At 38.4% G+C, this 21039-nt stretch overlaps 1 protein-coding gene across 5 annotated transcripts in view; it reads left to right on the top strand.

The window, feature by feature from the left end:
* NFU1 (NFU1 iron-sulfur cluster scaffold) overlaps positions 1-21039 on the top strand; it is a 48949-nt gene continuing 27910 nt past the window's right edge. Inside the window, exons 1-4 of one of the 5 annotated variants that reach the window (XM_027865613.1) lie at positions 6093-6268; positions 8318-8421; positions 9414-9509; positions 12210-12345. In XM_027865613.1, coding sequence (XP_027721414.1) covers positions 12218-12345 — 128 coding nt within the window. In that variant the 5' untranslated portion in view covers positions 6093-6268; positions 8318-8421; positions 9414-9509; positions 12210-12217. Of the gene's footprint in view, positions 106-6092; positions 6269-8317; positions 8422-9413; positions 9510-12209; positions 12346-21039 lie in introns of those variants that run through there. The other 4 variants (XM_027865611.1, XM_027865612.1, XM_027865614.1 and 1 more) reach the window with 4 other exon arrangements.

The following is a 21039-nucleotide window of genomic DNA, read 5'->3' as shown; positions in this document are numbered from 1 at the left end:
TGAGGGGGAAGGTCCTCGCTTCACACCTGCGCGCCAAGTAACAAAGATGGCCGCCAGCCGGCTGGCTTCGGGAACGGCAGCCGCTTTTGCTGGGCTGCGCGGGCGGTAGGTGAAGCTTTCGGAGCCCGCGGGCGGGGAACGGGAGGACGTGAGGTTGAAACTGCTCTGGGGGCTTCCTTGTCTCCACCACGCCCAGACTGAGGACCGCGGTCGGCCGTGTCTCCTAGTGACGTAGCTTCGAGTTTGCCCTGCCCTCCTGGGGGCGGCGCCCCCTCTCTCCTCCCCACCCCCTCTCTCTTCCCCACCCTCTCTCTTCCCCACCCTCTCTCTTCCTAGGCGGAAGCGACTTCCTCGGGGGGCGGGGCCGCGTCGGCCACTCCTCGCTCCAGCCCGCGGAGCGTCGCGTGTCCTGGGGCCGCCTCCGCGATGTTTTCTTCCGCTCTTCTCCATGGAAACCCGGACACCCTGACTTTCAGTACCGCCCTTTTGCTGCTGCAGCGTTTGGGGGATGGGGGCGGGGCTTGCCGACCCTGGGGACTGTCAGCAGCAGGGGTCCTTAGAACATGAGAGATGCTAGAGCCAGAGAGAACCTAGTAGGGCATAAGAGCAGCTGGATAAATTATATCCAGGCTGGAAGCGGGTCTGCTTAGGATGCAAACTTTTAGACGTAGAAGGGTCTTTAGAACAAGTAGAATATTAAATTGGAAGGAACCCTGCAACACAGAATGACTGAGCTGCAAGAGTTCTTAAAAGATACAATGTTGGAGGGGCAGCTAGGTGACACGCTGGCCCTGAAGTCAGGAGGACCTGAGTTCAAATTCGGCCTCAGACCAAACACTTGTCACTTAGTAGCTGTGTGACCCTGGGCAAGTCACTTAACCCCAATTGCCTAAGAAAAAAAATACAATGTTGGCAATAGAAGGGACTGTGAACGTAGAATAACAGAGCCAGAAGGGACCTTACATATAGATAACACAAAATAAAAGAGATGGTAAGGACCTTAAAATAGAGATTCTATAATGTTAGACCTGCCAACCCAAGATCCTGTCTGGAAGGGACTTTAAAACAGAGATTTCAGGAGCAGAAGGAACAATAGTGATAGAATTCCTTAGAACATAATTTCAGAGTTGAAAGGAAATTTAGTTTCAACTTTCCACAGGTAAAAATAGTCTCTCCCTCCAGCACTTCTGTTTAAACCTATTCTTAATATTTCTCACTCTCCCTCTTATAAGTTACTTGTATCCCTATCACCATGCATCTGTTTTTATATTCCGATATATGTGCATGTCACCCCCAATAGAATGTGACCTCCTCAGGCAGCAAGGTGGCATAGTGGATAAAGTGCTGATCCAAGAGTCAGGAGGACCTGAGTGCAAATGTGGCCTGAAACACTAGCTGTGTGACTCTTCCCTCCCCCCCTTCTCAAATCCCTGAACCTCTGTTTGGCTCAGTTTCCTCATCTGTTAAATGAAGATAATAATCAAAGGAGATTATATGTGTAAAGTGCTTGGCACATAGTAAGCACTGTGGAAATGTTAGCTATTATTATTGTGATCAGAACTGATTCAGGTCTGTCTTTGTATTTCCCAATGTTCAACACATGTATTTCCCAATGTTCAACACAGTGTCTAGCACATAGTAATCACTTAGTAAAACACTTGTTAATTGATCTCCTCCCCTTATTACCCCCTTTCCTTCCCTGAAATTAGATTGTATCCGCATCATCTAGCACGATACCCTGGCAGTTAGATAATAAATCTTTGTGAGATTGAACTGAAATATTAGTGAACCTCAAGTCAGCTTGGATTTACCAAACATCATTATGAGGAAAAAAATGTAATAATAGTTCATTTATGTAATAACATAATGCTTTATAGTTTATTTTCTTCATTATATGCATGACTTCATTTTAGCTTTATAAAAATTCTGTGAAGTAGCTAGTACCAGTATTACTACCTCTCATTTTACAGATGAGAAGACCTAGGCTCAGAAAGAGTAAATGATAAATGACTTGCTTAAGATCATCCAGTAAATGACAGAGCTGAGTCACAGACCAAGGTCTTCTGACACCAAGGCCAATTATTTTGCTACAATATTACCTTATGGCTCAAGTAAAGGCAAATCCCTACCTAGGAAAAGCTTGAGTCAGGGAGAAAAGACATAGATATGAATAAATGTTTTTTAATTAGAAAATTATATAGGATGGTGTTTAATTAAGTGGTAATTTATGTGTCTTGCCATTCTTTCCCACCATTTATACCACCTGTTAATTTATCATAGAATAATGTGATCTCAGACTTAGAAAAAAAACATCCAGTCAAAGTCTAGTCACTTAATCATCTTACAGATGAGGAAACGGAAGCTCAGAAATTGATTAAACTTTTTAAAAGACTCTACAGTACCTCTTCTAAAGCCTAGTTCTGATGCTTCATCATGATATGGGGATGACCCTGGGCTCATCAGAGTATAAGCTCTGTCAGGTTCTGTCAGGTTGTAAAGGCTTTGAGAACAGGCCCAGGGGCTGGTACAAATGAATGAAAAAGCATTTATCAAATGGCTACTCTGTGCCAGGTACTGGGGATAAGGAAAGGAAGGGATGGGGGAGGGGATAAGCATATATATAGCAACCTCTATATGTGTGCAAAAGTGAGATGATCTTTGCCCTCAAGGAACTTATATTCTAATGAAGGGGAAACAACACATATAGGGAAGTGGTGGCCAAGGAAAGTCTGAGGTGTCAGAGGAGTTGTGAGTGGAACCAAAGGGCAGTGGGTTGTCATTTCCTTTTCCAGTAGCTGTGGTTTTATTGATTTGACTCTTTCTGTTGTCCAAAGCATTGGGCTTAGCTAAGTTTGGAAAGGCTCATCAATAGGTTGAGTGCAGGGTCATAAATTTTTCAACCGTTGAAACTTTTGAAATCTGTCTGTGAAATTAGTAATCATTTATTAAGCACATACTATGTGCCAGGCACTGTACTAAGCACTGAGGAATACAAAGAAAGTTAAAAGACAGTCTCTGTTCTCAAGGAGCTCACAGTCTAATCTTTGAATATTTGTGTTATTCTTCAGGTGAATGAGAATCGACATTAACAAAATCATGGATTCTTAAATTATTGAAATATATGCAATATGCTTTGACAAGGTTGAATAATTTGTCTCACATCACACAAGTATTTAATGCTTGATGTTGGGCTAGCGACCAAATTTCCTTACTCCTTGCTTAGCATTATTTCTATGACAATATTGATGCCACACCCACTCTTGTTCTGTCCTGTTTCTCAGTTCCTCCCCTATTCCTAAGTCTGCTAATGACACCCACAAATGTTTACACAGGTAGCACTGAAGATTCCTTTAACAGCTGACCAGTTTAATTATTACTGGTAGGGAAGAACAAAGACAACTGATCAGGTATTTCTTTGACATCCCATTGTTGCTGCAAATCTTTGGGTATTCAGGACCTCAATGCCAAAACTGTTCAAGAAGTATAAGTTCATCACAAGTATCACTATTCCAAATACTAAGAATAGCTCACATTTACGTAGCACTTAATAAGCACTTAGCACTTTACAGTTATTTCATTTGATCCTCCCAATAATCCCAGGAGGATAGATGCTATTATTATCTTTTTTTGACAGAAGAGGAAACTGAGGCAAACAGAGGTTAAGTGACTTGCCCAGGGTCATACAGCTAGTAAGTGTCTGAGATTGGATTTGAACTCAGATCTTCCTGACTCCAGGTCCAGCCCTCTGTGGTGCTTGAGATGAAGTTTTGAAGGACATAGGAATTCCTGTGGGTGGAAGGAAGAAGGGAGTGCTTTCCAGGTATAGGAGACAGCGTTGGGTGTGTGGAACAAAAAGAAGGCTGGAATGTCTGATCACCGAGTGAAGGAAGGGGAGTGTAACCTTTAACAAGGTTGGAAAGGTCAGTAGATTGGGGCCAGGTTGTAAAAGGCATTTAAAGCCAACTAGTTGAGTGGCTCTGGGTTCCCAGAGTCTATGCCAGTCAGAACACAAGCTGGAAAAAGCCTTGCCAAGCCCAAAAGGTTTTGAAAACAGATCTGGTGGTGCGTTATGTGTGTGTTTTCTAAGGACCCGCCTAAGTAAGTTTTGAAGAGTTTCATTACCAAATGGGTACAGGTTGATGAAATTTTCAGCCATAGCAGCTATCTGCCTCACTGCTTTGGGTGGTGAAGTGACTGAGGGAGAGAAACTTTGAGCTTGACTTTCTTATAATATAAAATGAAATATAGTATAAAATATATATAATATAATAATATAAAATATAATATAACATAACATGAAAATATAAACATTTTCATGATTTTCCTTTTCATGGCATCCCCTATATAATGAGGCAGGGGATATTTTTGATCAGTTCACATTAGTGAATTTGTGAAATAACTTTTGAGTAACTTATTGTGGTTAATACACGATCTATGAAAAGCAGAATTTGTATCTGATAGCCCTTGCCATTGCGTACTCTCTAATTTTTAAGAGTCTGCTATATTGGGAAGCGGGGCGGAGGCACTTGGGATAAAGGCGTAATGGCATGGTGGAAAAGGAAAAGAGAAATAGCTACTGGAGGGGGAAGCGTGAATTTTAATTCTAAGAGGACGCTACATAGTGTAGACATACGTATACAGTATGTATTTGTTGCCTTTTTTCTCTTATAGTTGGGAATGTTATCCTTAGAAAAATCTTGTTGTGTACTGCTACTTTTGTAATCAGAGCCCTGTGGGCTCCCAGTTATTAATTATTACTTCTAGTCTACTGATCATGGAATGTGCATCTCATTTAGAGTTATACCTGTTTGTGAGTTGTATAAATGTTCAGCATACCTAGTCGCTGGAATTACTATTTAATATTCAAATGGATCTGTGATTTCAGAGATTTGGTAGTTCCTTGCAGCACTTCAGATCACAACCCATCCATGCCTTCCCGCCCTTCACAACTCTTGCTCTTCTCCCCCCATAAGTTCAACGCAAGGGTCTACCCAGGGAGCTTTGCTTATTATTTCCTGACACAAGGGTTAACAGTAGAGCACTTTTGACTGTCCACTTGTCATCCCTATTCCATATGACCAATTCATCTTCTCTTTCTGTCATACTGTTTCTTGGTCAGACCTTTATGCCTGTTCTTCAGAGTTCCTTATGGGTTCTGTGTTGCAGACTTCACACCCTGAGCCTCTCCATCGCTTTCTGCGTGAAAGCTATTTTTAACTTTTTGAAGACTTCTACTTCATGTGTCTCTGTTATACAGAAACACTAGCAGAAAGATAGTGTTAAAAAGATGGGTCTTTGCTTTCAGAGCTTGAGGTCATTAAAGTAGCTTTGCAGTTTCTTGAAGGTGATCCAGCTTACTTTCCTCTTGTTAAGCTCTAGACCCAGCTTGTCCATCTGAACTGTGCCCAAGATAAATACACTTAGAGGTTATCCATCCAAATGCATGCTTTAATCTGAATGCAACGTTCTTCATATACTATGTGTCTGGATGGTCAGACCAAACTGCTTTGAATGTAAAATACAATGTTACTGTATTTAATGCAATACAAAACCTGTGGAAGGATAGACTTGACTTGTAAATGTTTCTGATAGCTCTTACCACTACAAAGTATTTCTCTGATTCTTAGAATTTATGCTATATTTGGGGTGTAGGGGTAGGAGGAGAGAAATGTTGGGGGTGGGTATCTAGGATAGATAATTGGCTACTGTAGGGAGAAGCAAGAATTTTAATTCTGAGAAGAACCTGAATCTTTTCCAGGAAGCTCTGCAGTATTGGGGACTTGATGCAATTAACACAGTATCAACATACAAGCATCTGAAGGACCTCACAATCCACAAGGAGGCCCTCTTCAACTTGGGACTTTATGTTGGATCTCCTCCATCACAGTGGGGAACTCCTCTGGCAAGCATACATCTCCCTGTTTATGCCTTACCTGATATTTAGATCAGAGGGTCATTGAACAGGATTGTTTTTGTTATATATTTCAAGAAATCTTGAATGCTTTTGATGTAGTGATAGTAGACACTTTGTTGTAAAAGAGCCTATAAGGCAACATTTTGTTCTACTAAATGCAATGCTTTTTCAAAATCAACAAATGGTAAGCTCAGAGGGATCTTAAGTACTCTATATCTTTCAGTTAATTATGAAATGGTAAAGATGTGGTACATTGTTGAATATCACTTGCAAAAGTCTCCTAGCTTCTTTCTGATACTCTCATCAAGAAGTCCTTCAATTCATGTGTTGCTGACTCAAAGTCATTTTGTACAGGTGAGAAAGGAAGCATATAGGTTAGTAATCATTGATAATTTTCTTGGGCCTAAGATTTTTTCGCATGACTTGTATATTGTCTTTTAGTTATCTTGTATATTGTCTTTCCTCATTGTGATTATCTCTCCTACAGTAGAGATCTCCTATATGAACTTAGTCTAAACCAGTTGCTTTCCCTATCTTTGTTCTCTTTAGTATCTTTTCACTTTTTTTCTGCCAGTACGGTCTGGGCTGTGCTGTTAAGGTCCAAGAGTGGTGATTCCATTGTCCTTAATGGAAAAAAATTTAAGACTGTTGCAAGTGTTTTTACATTTTTTTTTCCTGCTTGTTGTCTTTCCATTTCCATTTTTAAATGTCTGTGGAATGACTTTGCTTAGTTGGGTATCTTGCCAAACTTCTTTTAATCTGGTTTTACCCTCCTCTCTGCTTTCTGAACCTATACTATTCATAATCGTCCATTTTACTTCTTTGTGTGATTTTACAAACAAATTTATATTCTAATCTGTTGTTACCTTTCATAGTTGCTTGTCTATTTTTGGCAGGTAAGTCTTAGCTGGTAAGTCTTATGGTTGATGATTAAGGTGCATTCTGGGCTTTATTGGTCTTCTTATAGCATTTGGTTTACATTGGTTAAACTTCTGGATAAGACTATAATTGGTGTCAATGTCATTTTGGTTGGCCATTTCCCATTTTTTATTGTCTAGTTGCTTATTTAAATATCAAGATTAAGTTATTTCAGTTATATCTTTTTTTCTCATTCTTTCTTTAAAAAAAAAACAAACCCAAAAACCTAATTCTGTTATTAGCTCTGATGAGTCAATGGTGTTAGCTACTTCAAGGATAACTCCCATATGAGTACATCAATAACAATTCTTTTCCACTCAAGATTTAATATGTTTGGTTTTTATAGTATTTTTTAGATTTTATTTTTTTATAGTTTTTTTTGTAGTTTTATAGTATTTATAATTTTATAGCATTTATATATTTATATATATATATAATTTTATAGTATTATTTAGACACTTAACATGGCCATTATTTGTGAAAACATTTTTCAAAGAAAGTATTCATTATATAAAGGCATAAGGGTTCTTTGGCTTTCTCATTCTGTCTTCCTGAATAATGCATTCACATTTCTTACTTCTTCCCATTGTTGCATTGAAGTCATCATCACCAAGTATTAACATATGCTGATTTAATTTGGAAGGCATTAAGAAATTCATTATAGAATTTCTTTACATTTTCATCTTTAGCAACTGATGTTGATACAAAAGCTTCAATTAATTTCATGGTAGTCTTTTTTAAAATAGTTATCTATTAGTACTGCAATACATGTTGACCAACTGTCTCAGGAAATAATGTTTTTCATTGCCTTTGAGTATACCTAGTTCTACTCACCCCGTTCTTTGCCTCTCCAAGGAATAACTCTGAGTCATCCTTCCATTTAGCTTTAATGTTCTGCTTTTGTTTATAGCAAGAATGTCAATACATATAATTCAGCACCTCAGCAACACATCCAGTTCAGATCATTGCACAAGAATCTCACAATTAGAGTACTAATAAGTTAAAATTTGTTGACAGTCTGAACATTGTGTGATTCTTATCCTCTACCCTTTTTCCTGCTGTCACCCCTAGAAGTAGAATTGAAACTGCTTTTTATTTTTCTTTATTTTGTAGGTTACCATGGCCAAAAATTTCTTCATTAGGTGACCAGCCTACTGGTGATATGCCTTGCTATACTTAGCTATGTTGGTCCTCCAAAAATAGCCTTTGTCTATTGTCTGGACTATTTACGAAGCCTTTTACAAGGTTATAGAATTTGCCACACCGTATGTCCTACTGACATAACCTTTGAAAACCCTGGTTACCTTCACACTTCAGTGAGGCATTGGAGTAGGACTTTGTGCAGAAATATTATAATATGAAATGAAAAGCAAGTCCCATAATTATTGTGATTTTAATACTTTACATTGCTAATTACTTTTCACTTTTATGTCTTTTTTTAACCTTAAGTTGAAACTCAGATGTAATTTCTTTCTTTAATTTTAGATTTTGTAACATAAAGCTAAATACGAACAATACTAGGAAGCAGCCTGTGCATCAGTTTGTACAAAGACAACTTTTGCCTCCATTCACAGCATTATATAACACAGGTAAAATTTTCCTTTTTGAGTTTCATAAAACTTGATTAAACTGTACTAAGACCGACTTCTTCAACATAGGAGAATAAGTTGTGTGGCAGCTAGGTAGCACGGTGGATAGAGCACGGGCCCTGGAGTCAGGACCACCTGAGTTCAAATCCAGCCTCAGACACATAGCACTCACTAACTGTGTAACTCTGGGCAAGTCACTTAACCCCAATTGCCTCACCAAAAAAAAAAAAAGAAAAAAAAAGAGAGAATAAGTTGTATTTTTTTTTTAATTTAGAGATACATAAAAAGTGCATTACTTTGTGGGATTATAGTTTAGAGTTGTAAAGAGACTTGAGAGACAACCCCTCCTCCCCCATTTCACAGATTTTTTTTTTAGCATTTTCTTCATTGGGCAATTAGCCTATAATAAGATAATTTGTTGTATGCTCTAATAGCTGACATTTTTCTTTATATATGTTTTCTCTTGGTACTTTCTGCTACCTTTAATACTTCATTAGTTGTATATTCCAGATGACAACTTGTTAGAAGGCAACAGAACTATGAGTTTTTTTTTTGTGTGTGTGTGTGTGTGTGTGTGTGTGTGTGTAAAAATTAGGGAATAGGCATTTATTAAGCTAGGCATTGTGCTAAGTGCTTTTTACAGATGTTATCTTGTTTGTTCCTCACAACAACCTTGCAAGGTAGGTGTCATTATTATCCCCATTGTTACAGTTGAGGAAACTGAGGCAAAAAATGTTACATAACTTGCCCAGGGTCACACAATTTGTAAGTGTCTGAGGCTACATTTGAATTCAGTTCTTCCTGTCTGCAGGCCCAGTGCTCTATCTGTTGTGCCACCAACTGTCTCATTAGGGAAAGAAGATTTGGACAGGAAAATGAGTATTTTATTTTCTAGACTATCCTATTTCTTGTAGTCACAGAATATCTTAAACATGAATATAGAATAATACCTCTATTTGACAAAAATTCAGTTAGACATCTTAATTTTGTAGGTCTGGTTCCAGTAGCTTCTTGACTCTTACCATTGGTGAACAAGTTGTACTGTTTGCTGTTTGTTTTCATCATCCATTAAGCTAGTTTGGAGAAGGGTAAGGGAAAATCAGATAAAACACTAACCTCTGAAGGGTGAATGGGGATGCCACTGGACAGATGCTAAAGTCAGAATAAGAATTGGGGTTGGGGAGAGTGTCATGGAATCATGAATTTAGAACAAGGAGATATCTAAGAAGTTATCTAATACAATCCTTTCATTTTACAGATAAGGAAGTGGACTAACTTTGTTTTTGTTTTGGGATTTTTTTGTGAGGCAATTAGGATAGTGTCAAGTGTCTAAGGCAGGATTTGAACTGAGTTACTCCTGACCCCAGGACCAGTACTCTATTCACTGCACCACCTAGCTACCCCTGGAAACCAACAAACTTAAGTGACTTGCCCAGGCACATACACATATCAAGTGTCCAAGGTAGAATTTGAACACAAGTTTTCTTGACTCCTAGTTCAGTGCTCTGTCTATTACACAACATATCCAAAGTGATGAGCTAGGTTTTAGGTATTTTGAGGTGCTGATAGGACATCCAGGTGTGTCTGGACAGGAAAAAGTTTGAGACTGAGATCTGGAGCTCAGAGGGAGGTCAGGATTAAAGATAAGTATTTGGGAGTTATCTTCATAGAAGTGGTATTAAAGTCATAGGAGTAAATAAGGTTGTCAGTGAGAGAGTAAATAAAGAAAAGAGGACCAAGAATAGACTTTTTAGAAACACCTACATTAGGGGGTCAGGGATAATGTGAGTAACCTTCAAAAATGATGAGAAAGGAATGATTAGTGAGGTAGGAGGAGAACAAGGAACATTTAGTATCTCTGAAGTTGATAGAGGTGAGGGTATGTAGTGAGAGAGGTGGTCAACAATGTGAAAAACTTCAGAGGGTCTGTTAGTATGAGAATTGAAAATATTAAGTGCTTAGAAGTCAAAAAGTATAATGAGAGATTTGAGAAGAAAAGAACCACTTCAAGTTTGGGGGGAGGGGGGAGGAAGGGAGTGTCAAAAAAAAGTTCACACCTAAGCTGAGCCTTGAAAGAAGGGGTTAATGCTAATAGACACATAAGGAAGTCTGTTTCAGGCACAGAGGCAGGTCAGAGGGATGCACAAAGGATTGCAATTGGCAGGAGTCAGGACACAATCATTGCACAATTATAGTTCATCTGAAGCATAGACTACTGTGAAATAAGGCTGACTGGAGGCATATTTTTGTGGACTTTGCAAGCTAGCTTAAGGAATTCCTATTTTATTTGGTAGGCTGTGGAGAGGGAAAAGTTGAAGTGGATTTTGGGAAGGAGATCCAGGAATTATTGGAGGAGTAAGGTATTGGAGAGGATAGAAGAATATGAGACTGAAGATACAAGAAAAGGGGTTAACTTTAACAAAAAGCAAAGCTACCTATTTCCTTGAGACAAGAGGGAAGGAGGAAAGAGGATGTAGTAATATAAAAAAATGTAGGATAGAAGCAGGCAATTTACCTCTAATGGTCTCAGTCTTCTCAGTAAAGTAGTATATAAAATAATTTGCTAAAAATGAGGTGGGAAGAGGTGGCATTTGGGTATTTGAGGAGAGAAAAATGGTTTGGAAGAGCTTCTGTAAAGAGTGTGATTGATAGAGAATCCATAAGAGCTGGGTAAAAGAATTGCCCTGTAAAAGAAGGGCCCAGTTGAGATTAGGTAGTATTATTTTGCATTGAACCCACTTAATATGATTGATGAAGAAAAGTAAGACCTTTCTCTGTTTCAGCTGTTGTCTTTATCCTCTATCTTGTATTCATGTAGATGAGCCATCTTCCAGTTCCCTTCCCAGTGGGACTGATTTCCTCAAATACCCCTTCAATACAGAATTAAAACAAATAGTAAATAATAACAGATACCTCCTCCCCACTTTCCCACTCCCCTCATTCCCTCACATCCATTCCTTCCTCTTCTCCTCTCAAATAAGGAGAAAGGGTCAAGATACCACAAGCTGACAAATTGAGAGTATTTTCAGAATGGTGAATATAGAGCGTTTCCATGGCAACCATATCTCTTGCCAAATAGTCTTCGTTTTAAGCTTAAAATAAAGTGTGTCGTTACCTTGTTATCTCACCATCTCCCTAAGATATAACACTTGTTCATATATTTGAGTAGTTTTGCTTGTGCTAGGATAGTTTTGATTTTATTTTTTTTCAAAAGAATTGTTGTCATGATGGGTACCTGGAGCAACAATTTAATACTATAAATTCTTGATTCATCATTTCATCCTATTAGTTGTCATAATTGCAAGATAGGAAAGGAAGATTGCAGGTTTTTCTTTATGACCAGAAGTAAATCCATTTTCAACCTAATCTGGGAACTGGAAGAAACAGTAAAAGATAGAAATCATCCTGATTCTCTGAAACCAAGAGTCCAGAAAGCAATTTGCATTCTCACTTATAAATCTTCTTAGTATTAAACTGCTAATGTTAATATATCTTCTTTAAAGGAAGTACGCTGGTTTAGACAGAACAGAGTGAAGCATTTTGCTTCAGAATCAGATTTATAGAGAGGATATTTGAGTGGAGTGAGACAGGATGCCAGAATATTGTGTTAAAGCCACTCTACAAAATGACCAAGGATTCTTTAATAACAGGGTTATTCAGAGTCTGTTGGATAACTATAGTCTACCTTTGAGAATATTAGAGTTCTTAAAGGAAAATTTGAAAAACATTGAGCTTTCTAGTGACTTTTTTTTCCAGAATAACATACTTTTCTTTCTTCAATCTTTCAGTGCGATGCATGTTTATTCAAACACAGGATACCCCCAACCCGAACAGTTTGAAGTTTATTCCAGGAAAACCAGTGTTGGTATCACGGACCATGGATTTTCCTACACCAGCTACAGCATTCCGCTCCCCTCTGGCTAGGTATTTTAAAATGTTTCATATATTTCCCCAAGTAATATGAGTGGCTGATGAACCATTGTTAAGATAGCATCTTTCATGTGATCTAGGTTTTCTTATTATAAAGTAGATGTGTTTCCTCTTTAAAAACTTTTATACTTTGGGGGTGAAGATAAAAGAAAAATAACAAGGGTTAATATTATAAGACATTTCTTCCAAAAGTAACTATTTTAAGTAACTATACTACTCCCTTTTTATTGCTGTTATCTACTAGCCTCCATCCAACTTCCTAAATTCCTCTATGACTTTAGCACATTCTTTCTCATTTATCATCATTTATCATCTTCCATCTTCATGGACTTTAGTATTTTTTAATAGAATGTATTTCTACATCAACAATGAGGACTGGACTGAGTTTAAAGGAAAAAAATCAGAAGTAAAGGAAAACACAGTCTGTGATATGGAGTCCTATACAAAGAGAGTAAAAATGTTCTCCATAATAGGGAGGTGTGGGCGGTGGGGATGGGAAGATACACACACACACACACACACACACGCACACACGCACACACGCACGCACGCACGCACGCACGCTCTCTCTCTCTCTCTGGTATCTGGGGTCAGGGCTCTTGGTTGGTCATTCAGTCAAGCATTTACTAAATGCTTGCTACGTGCTTCTAGGCAATGTACTTAGGATACAAAGGATTCACTGGAGATACAAAGAAAGGCAGAAAAAAAAAACAGTCCCTGCCCTCTGGGAACTTTTGTTCTGATGGGAGAAACACCATACAAATAACTGCAACAAAATATATACAGTGCAAATGGAAGGTAATCTCCAAGGAAAGGCATTAGCAGTTGGGTGAGGTGTTGGGGGGAGTCCGGGAAAAGGAAAGACTTTCAGAAAAGACCTCCTGCAGAAGGTGGGATCTGAGCTGAGTCTTGAAAGAAAGCTAGGGAAGCCAAGAAGCAGAAGGTGAGGCAAGAGCATTCCCAGCATGAGCAAAAAGGAAGGAAGTGAAGAGATGGTATGTGTGAGGATCAAAAGCCTTGGGATGGGGAGGGTTAGGGGTAGTGGAGTATGCTAACCATTAAGAGGTCTGTAGAGAGAGGCTGATGATTAGATTGCTTAGAGTCCTTCCTTGAGGTCTAACCTCGTGGCAGCTAGGTGACCCAGTGATTAGAATGCTGGGCCTGGAGTCAGGAACACCTGAGTTCAAATCCGCCTCAAATTCTTGATACTTACTAGCTTACCCTGGACAAGTCACTTAACCCTGATTGCCTCACCAAAAAGAAAAAGAAAAAAAAAAAGGAATAGGAACTCTTGTCTTTGGAAAATCTTTGTTTCTCACCTATTGCTTACCACACTGCTTAGCACTTAATAGATGTTTAAGAAATGTTCATTAAAGTTTAAGAAGCTCTACAACTTGAATAAGAATAAAGCTTCTAATAGTTTTTAATATTTTATTTTTTCTTCAATTACATGTAAAAATAATTTTTAACATTCGTTGTTAAGTTTTGAGCTCCAAATTCTATCCCTCTCCCTCCCTAAGATGGCAAGCATTCTGATCAGGTTATATGTATATAATCGTGCAAAGCATTTCCATATTAGTCATTTTGTGGGAAAAACTCAAAACAAAAAAGAAAGGAAAGGAGAAAGAAAATGAAAAATCGTATGCTTTGGTCTGTATTCAGACACCATCAGTTCTTTCTCTGTAGGCAGATAGCATTTTTTATCACGAGACCTTTGGAATTTTCTTGGATCATTGTATTGCTGAGAATAGCTAAGTCATTCGTAGGTTTTCATCATACAGTATAGCTCCTAGTGTGTATACAGTGTTCCCCTGGTTCTGCTCACTTCGCTCTGTATCAGTTCATGTAAGTCTTTCCAAGTTTTTCTGAAATCATTCTGCTCATCATTTCTTATGGCACAATAATATTCTATAACAATCATATACCACAACTTGTTCAGCTATTCCCCAGTTGATGAGCATTCCCTGTATTCCCCATTCTTAGCTGTTGCAAGGAGAACTGCTGCAAATTTCTAATATGTTTTTTAAGAAAAAAAATGTAAATTGGTACATTACTGTGTTAAGTGTGGTAAAAATCTTTCTCATGTTTTTGTTGTTTAAAAGCAATTGAAACTATTCTCCCTATATTTAAAGACAGCAGAATTTCTAGACATTTCAAGACCAAGTTGTGAACCCATTCCAACTAGAACCAACCCAGAAATAAAAAGCGTATATGATACCAGTTCTATTACTGACATCAGAAATAGCCTAGCTTTCAGAAGCTGGTGAGGGAAAGTAATTTAGATGCTAGTTGGACAGAAGAGCCATTGTGTAAGTGTGAAATATGTCACATCATGAAACTGTGAAAGGGGGAATGTTGAATTAAATCTCTTCTTGCTTGGTTTTCAGAGAAAGTATGCTAAGAGATTTTTGATTCAGACACCATCAAAATAGACTTTTAGGAATCTATAACTGCTGCTAAGTGCTGAACATAATTAGGTAACACCCATCCTCTTAATCTTTCTATCTCTGTCCACTGTACGCATGATTCTAGGCACCCAGAACAGGTGTAGGTACAGGTGTAATTTTTAAAAATTTCTAATTAATCCAAATTCACATTTTAGTTAACATGATGTCTGCCAAATCTCCAGGTGGCAAAAAACCTTTCTAAGTTTAGTCTTTTAAAAGCAGTGTCATTTCCTGAGTTCAAAGAATTCAATTATCAGCTTCTTTGCCCTTAAGAATTCTTCACTTAATAGTAAGGTCAAGACTGAGAATAAGTCATCATGCCAAACTAATCTCATTTCCAGGTTGCTAGAGTGTTAGATCATAAGGGGATGCCACAGATACAGTGTAACCTGATTTTAGCAAGATACTTGCAGGGGTTCTTGCAATATAGCTTTGTGAACAAGATAAAGGAATGTGAACTGAATAATAGCAGTTAAGTTTGAGTTGGGATCATATGGGAATATTGGTTAACCAATTACTGTTAAGGGGCAGCAAAGTGGCGTAGAGAACTGGGCTTAGAGTCAAAAAGACTCATCTTGCTGAGTTCAAATCCAGCCTCAGATATTTACTAGCTATTTGACCCTGGACAAGTCACTTAATCCTATTTGCCTCAATTCCTCTCTGTAAAATGAGCTGAGAAGGAAATAGAAAGTACTCTAGTATCTTTGCCAAATGGGGTCATGAAGAGTCAGACACGACTGAACATCAAAAAATCACTGTTCACCTGGAATAAGGAAGCAATGGCATGTCACAGGGCTCTGTCCTGATGCCACTTATTTGTACCCTTTTTTTAAATGACTTGGATAAAAATAAACATAGAAAATTTGCAGATAGTGCAAAACTGGAAGGGATAACGAGTATGCTGGATTGAGCTGATGACAATCAGAATTCAAAAAGGTCTTGACTAGCCAAAAAAATGAACTGAAACGAACAAGATTATATTTAATGAGGGTAAATGTAAAGTCTTCATTTAGACCTAAAAAAGTTTGTTGCACATGTTCAGGATCCTTGAGACTTGGTTCATGTGAGAAAAACCTTGGGAATTTAATCGACAGTGAGCTTAAATACAAACCCAAAGTGTAGCCAGACTTCTAAAAAAGATAGTAATTCTTAGATTGTGTCAATAAAGAAATGATGTTTAGATTATGGGAAATAGTATTCTCAATGTAGTCTGATAAAACCATGATCTGGTAATGTTACATTCTAGGTTCCTCATGTTAGTAAGAACACTGACAAAATGGAGTTTATCTACAGCAAGATTTCTGGGGTGGTAGAGAATGGAAACCCCTTTTGATGAGCAGTGGTTGGAAGAACTGAGGATAGGTGCCATGTATTAAAGAAGATATGGGGTGGGGGTCAAAGGCTTCTTCTGGGTTCTTCCAGGACCTTGCACAAAAGTCATTCCCACTGTCTCAATAATTTTCAGTCTCCCCCCCTCACTACTGGCTCCTTTCCCTCTACCTACAAATATACTTATGTCTTTCTGAGCCAATTACTGCCCCATCTTTCTTTTCCCATTATTAAATTTCTTTTAAAATTTGTAAAAACCTATACCTCTACTTTCTCATTGTCTACTCTTTCCTTAAACCCTTTCTCTCAGACTTCTTCCCACACTTCTCTACTGAAATTGCTCCCAAAGATCAGCAGTCTCTAGACCCAGAAGCCTTTTTCCAGTCCTTAGCATCAGCTTCTCAGTAGCTTTTGACACTGTTGACTACCTCCTTATAATGAATGTTCTTTTTTTAGTTTCAGATGTATTACATTCTCCTAGTTGTTCTTCTAGTTTTCTAATTGTAACTTCCCTGAATCCTGTGATTCAGTTTCTCCTAACAAATTAATATAAGCATTCCAGAAAAGTCTGTCTTTAATCCTCTTCTCTCTCTACACACCCTTTCTTGTCAGGCTTATTCACTCCCACTGCTTCAACTACTACCTCTGTGGAGATAATTCTTAATTCTATATATCTGCTGTTGACTTGTCTCCTGAGCTCCAACCTCGCAACTCCAACTGACTTCAGGCAGTTTTTATTTGGGTATACCACTAATGCTTCTAACTTATTAACATGTCCAAAACCTAGTTCCTTATCTTTTCCTCTTCTGATTTCATTATTTTTGTCCTTGTCAATACTATTCACTCAGTCTGTCATATTGGTCACTTTTAGATTATCTTTGACTAGGTCTTTTCTCTCACCTCTCATTCAGTCAGGTATGAGACCCTGTCAATTCTGTCTATGAAACATCTCTTAAATATATCACTGACATTTCCTATTGCCATCAACCTGGTTTGGCCCTTGTTACTCACCTGTGCTATTGTAACAGAGTCCTTTCTGGTCTTACCACTTTCAGTCTCTCCTACCTCCAGTCCTTCTACCATTCAGTACTATCGTAAGCCATCATTGCTTCTCTGGCTTCACTTTCCTTCCCAGTCTTGATATATGTTAACTAGTTCAACTTTATACAGTTTTCTACTTTACCTAATCATAATCTCTTTTCATTTTACCAGTACCTCATTCTCATACATCTCTTCATCCTCACTATAGCCTCCAAAATTCAGCTCAAGTTCCACCATCTACAGATCTTTCCTGGTCCTTGTAGCTGTTAATGCCTTTCCATACAATAACCATTATTCTTTCCATTGTACCGTATTGCCTTAATCATTAAGACCGTCACAAAGCAGGAACCCTGGCTATTATTGGGCCCTGTGTGGTGAGAGGGACAACATATCTCATCCTTGTCCCCTCCTGCCACTTTAGAGCAATATTAGCAGAAATATTAATGATAAAAAGCTATAAAATAAGATTTATTTCATGTAACATATCTGAAGCATAAGTTTTTTGAGCTTCTAGTAAGAGATTGCTAAATCATAAGGTGTGGCACATTTGAGACTGTAAGACATGGTATAATTATGTTCTAGAACTGCAGCTCTGGGTTTACCTGGAAAGTGTTCTATCATAGAGTGGTTCTAACAAATAACTTTTTATTTTGTGCACCCACCTAAGATTTCCTTTGAGAAACCTAAATTTTGTTTATATCTACGTCTTTGCAGAAAAAACAAAAGGGCACATCTAAATAGTTGGCCTAACAATACATCAAATTTGGGCAGACTGACAGAAAATGCAAAACACAAAGGCTTCACACCCCACCCAGGAGTCAATAGAACTCTTCTTTTATCTATAGAAAGGAGCCTTTTCTTTTGGGACCATTTTTTTAATGAAGTTCTGTTTACTTGATATCATACTGTTATATACTATTATGAAACTATTACAGATATCAGATTTTATTCAGAGCAATAGATCATACAGTATTATACAACATTGTCTTCTCTCTATTACAAGAAAACAGGACCTCTACTAGCTTGAACATGGGTCATTTCAAAGTAAAAACAGTCTTCATGTATTTGTCCAATAGTTTTCCATAGCAAAAATAAGATTCTCTTCTGTAGCTGTATTGCCTCAGTTTTCTCTGTGTTCACTGCATCTAGGTATTCACACTTCTTTGGCTTCTGCCTCATGTGTGTGGGTTTTGTTTTGTTTTTTAATTATGTTTATAAAGTGTCTTCCTTCCTTTGACCTGTGCAGGGTGACTTATTTCTGGCTTCTGACTAGAGAGAACATTCTGACTAGAAAAATTAGCATTAGCATCATTTCTAATCAAGAAATTATCTCCTGCTACCGTCAAGTCCTCCTTTTGCAATCTATTCCGAAATGATTTCCCTGAGGTTCCATGTGACTCACTCCTAACGTTTTGGGCACTATTCATCTTTTCATCACTTTGCCATTAGTGGTCTTCTAGGTGACATGAGCAACAAGATGGTAGATGAGACATTTTCTCCAATCCCCTGGACCTCTCAAACCTCTCCAAAATTTGACACCAAAGATAAAACACCTTCAGCTGTTTCCATGGTCTAAGACATCTGGAAGATGGTTTAAAAAAAAGAGACAGTTTTTTTAAAAAGAGGTTTGAAAAAAGATGATTAAAACAAAAATAAAACCCAAGACACTTACTGACCATCTCCATATCCCATGCTTCTGGCAGCAAGACTTCACTGAAAGACCCAAGGCTGTGACACAGGCTTATATCAAAACCCAAGCCTGTGTCCTGTTCCTGCCTCTCTCTTTTCAGTACCATAGAGACCAGGGCTCTAGGCTGTGGAAGTTTCCTTGGGCCTCAGTAGCCAGTTTGGTTATGTCCCTTTAGGATCAAAAGCCTGCCAGGACCTGTAATCCAGAAGCACCAGGGCAGCAAAGCTCTGAACTGCTAGTACCATAGAAAGTAAGCTCTGAACTGCCGATGATTGGGAAAGCAGAATTTGCTGGTGCCAGGGAAAGTGGGCTTTGAAGTTCTGGTGCCATGCCAGAGAACTAAGGAATTGAGAGAGTGGGACAAGTCACCAGCACAGGACACTGTGCAGGTAGGGAGCTGTATAGCACTCCACCAAGCCTGAGCGAAACAGCATAGTAACCAAGTGGGGCCAGTTCTGATCACCTAAAAGACAGCTGGGGCAGAGACCTAGGCTGGTGAACCATGAATTGCCCAGTGTGGGAGGAGGCTGAGACACTTTGAGATCCAGCCCCCAAGGAAACCACAATCAGAGGGGAGGGCATTAGGAAGTGAGGAAAGGAAAGGAAAATGAGGGGAATGGGGTAGGAGAGGAGAGACTGAGGGTACCAAAAAGATTTTAGGAGGAGGAAATCTCAAAGATCTTGAATATAAACAGATAACAGGAAAAACAATAATCACAGAAAGAAATAATGGCCTTTAGATCTAGCAAATGGGTTCAGGCATCTATGAATAAATACAATGACAGAACATGTTCTAACACTTGCTGAGAAAGAGGACCGAGAATTGAGAAGAACATGGAACAACATCATGCTGTTCTTGAGTGGTTTCAAAGAAGAATAAGTATTATGAAAGCAGAATTTTTGTCTTGCACAGCAAAATGAATGAGCAGAATAAAAAAACTTGAATCTGCAATGACAAGCCTCACTAAAGAAACAAAAGAGAACAATAGATAGGGAATGCAAATGCACAGAAGTGAAGGTCAACCTAGAAGAAGAGAAGCCAAAAAAAAAAAAGTTAAAAAAAATATGCCTGCTATGCAAGCAAAACATGGATATCAAAGACAGGATGTATAGATAACCTAAGGATCACAGATCTCTTAAATAAGAGGACAGGACAAAAAAAAAATCTTAACACCTTAATGAAGGAAATAATAGAAGAGCCCAAAACTTCTGAACATAGGAAATGAAATTTCAGTTGAAAGAATTCACAGATTACATCCAGAAAAAAACCAAGGGAGCACATTTCAAGACACATATTGGTAAATTTAACATTTCAATTCAGAAACAAGTTCTACAAGCCACCAAAAGAAAAACCATTAAAGACAGAAGAAAGGACTTTTGAATAACGCAAGGATATTCCACATCCACTAGAAAAAAGAGGAGGGAATGTAATAATGTGTTCCAAAGAGCATTGGAGCTCAATATGCAGCCCAGGGTGAACTGTCCTAGAAATATGAGCTTAACCATACAGTTCAAAAGATAATTGTTCAATAATAAAGAAGAGTTTGAAACGTTTTTTAGGGAAAAAAAACCCCAGAATTGAAGTTACTTACTTCTCCAGTACCTCACACAACATAAATGCAGTAAGAGACTTCTTTATAAATGTACACAAGGACACAGCAGCGAAGGTGTTCATCTGGTACAGGTAACGGAAAAGAGGCAGTCCAGGGTATCATGGACAGAGCTTGGCGACATCCCATCTACAGGTGAAACAATGGGTTTTTTTGTTTTCTTGTTTTTGGTGGGACTGTACTATACTGTGGGAGTGTACGTGAAAGGGGGAGGGGAGCAGGAGGATAAAGAGGAGTGAATGATGCGCCAGGGTGGAATCAAGGGCTAGCGATTAGGGGAGATGACCTCTGGTCGCAGAAAGAAAATAGCACTTTACCGTTAGCACTTTCTTAGTAGTCTCTGTCCTTAAGTTTACATAATAGGGCACTATCACAGGAACCATAAGCATCATTTTTTGTCTTTTGTGAGAGCCTTTTCTCCAGCATACTAGAGTGTGCATCTCTGTCTCTTCTTTGTGTCTCTCAGCTCTCACCTTTTTCATTCTCAAATTTCTGCTTGCTCTCTTTTAAAGACTAAGTCTAAGACGTGACGCAGATGTACAGTCCACTAGCCGTGTCTCAATCAGTGATT

This window comes from Vombatus ursinus, unplaced genomic scaffold (genome assembly GCF_900497805.2).
Source record: "Vombatus ursinus unplaced genomic scaffold, bare-nosed wombat genome assembly UNPS02014778.1, whole genome shotgun sequence".
Classification (NCBI taxonomy): Eukaryota; Metazoa; Chordata; class Mammalia; order Diprotodontia; family Vombatidae; genus Vombatus; species Vombatus ursinus.
This window is presented reverse-complemented; position numbering and strand designations above follow the sequence as displayed.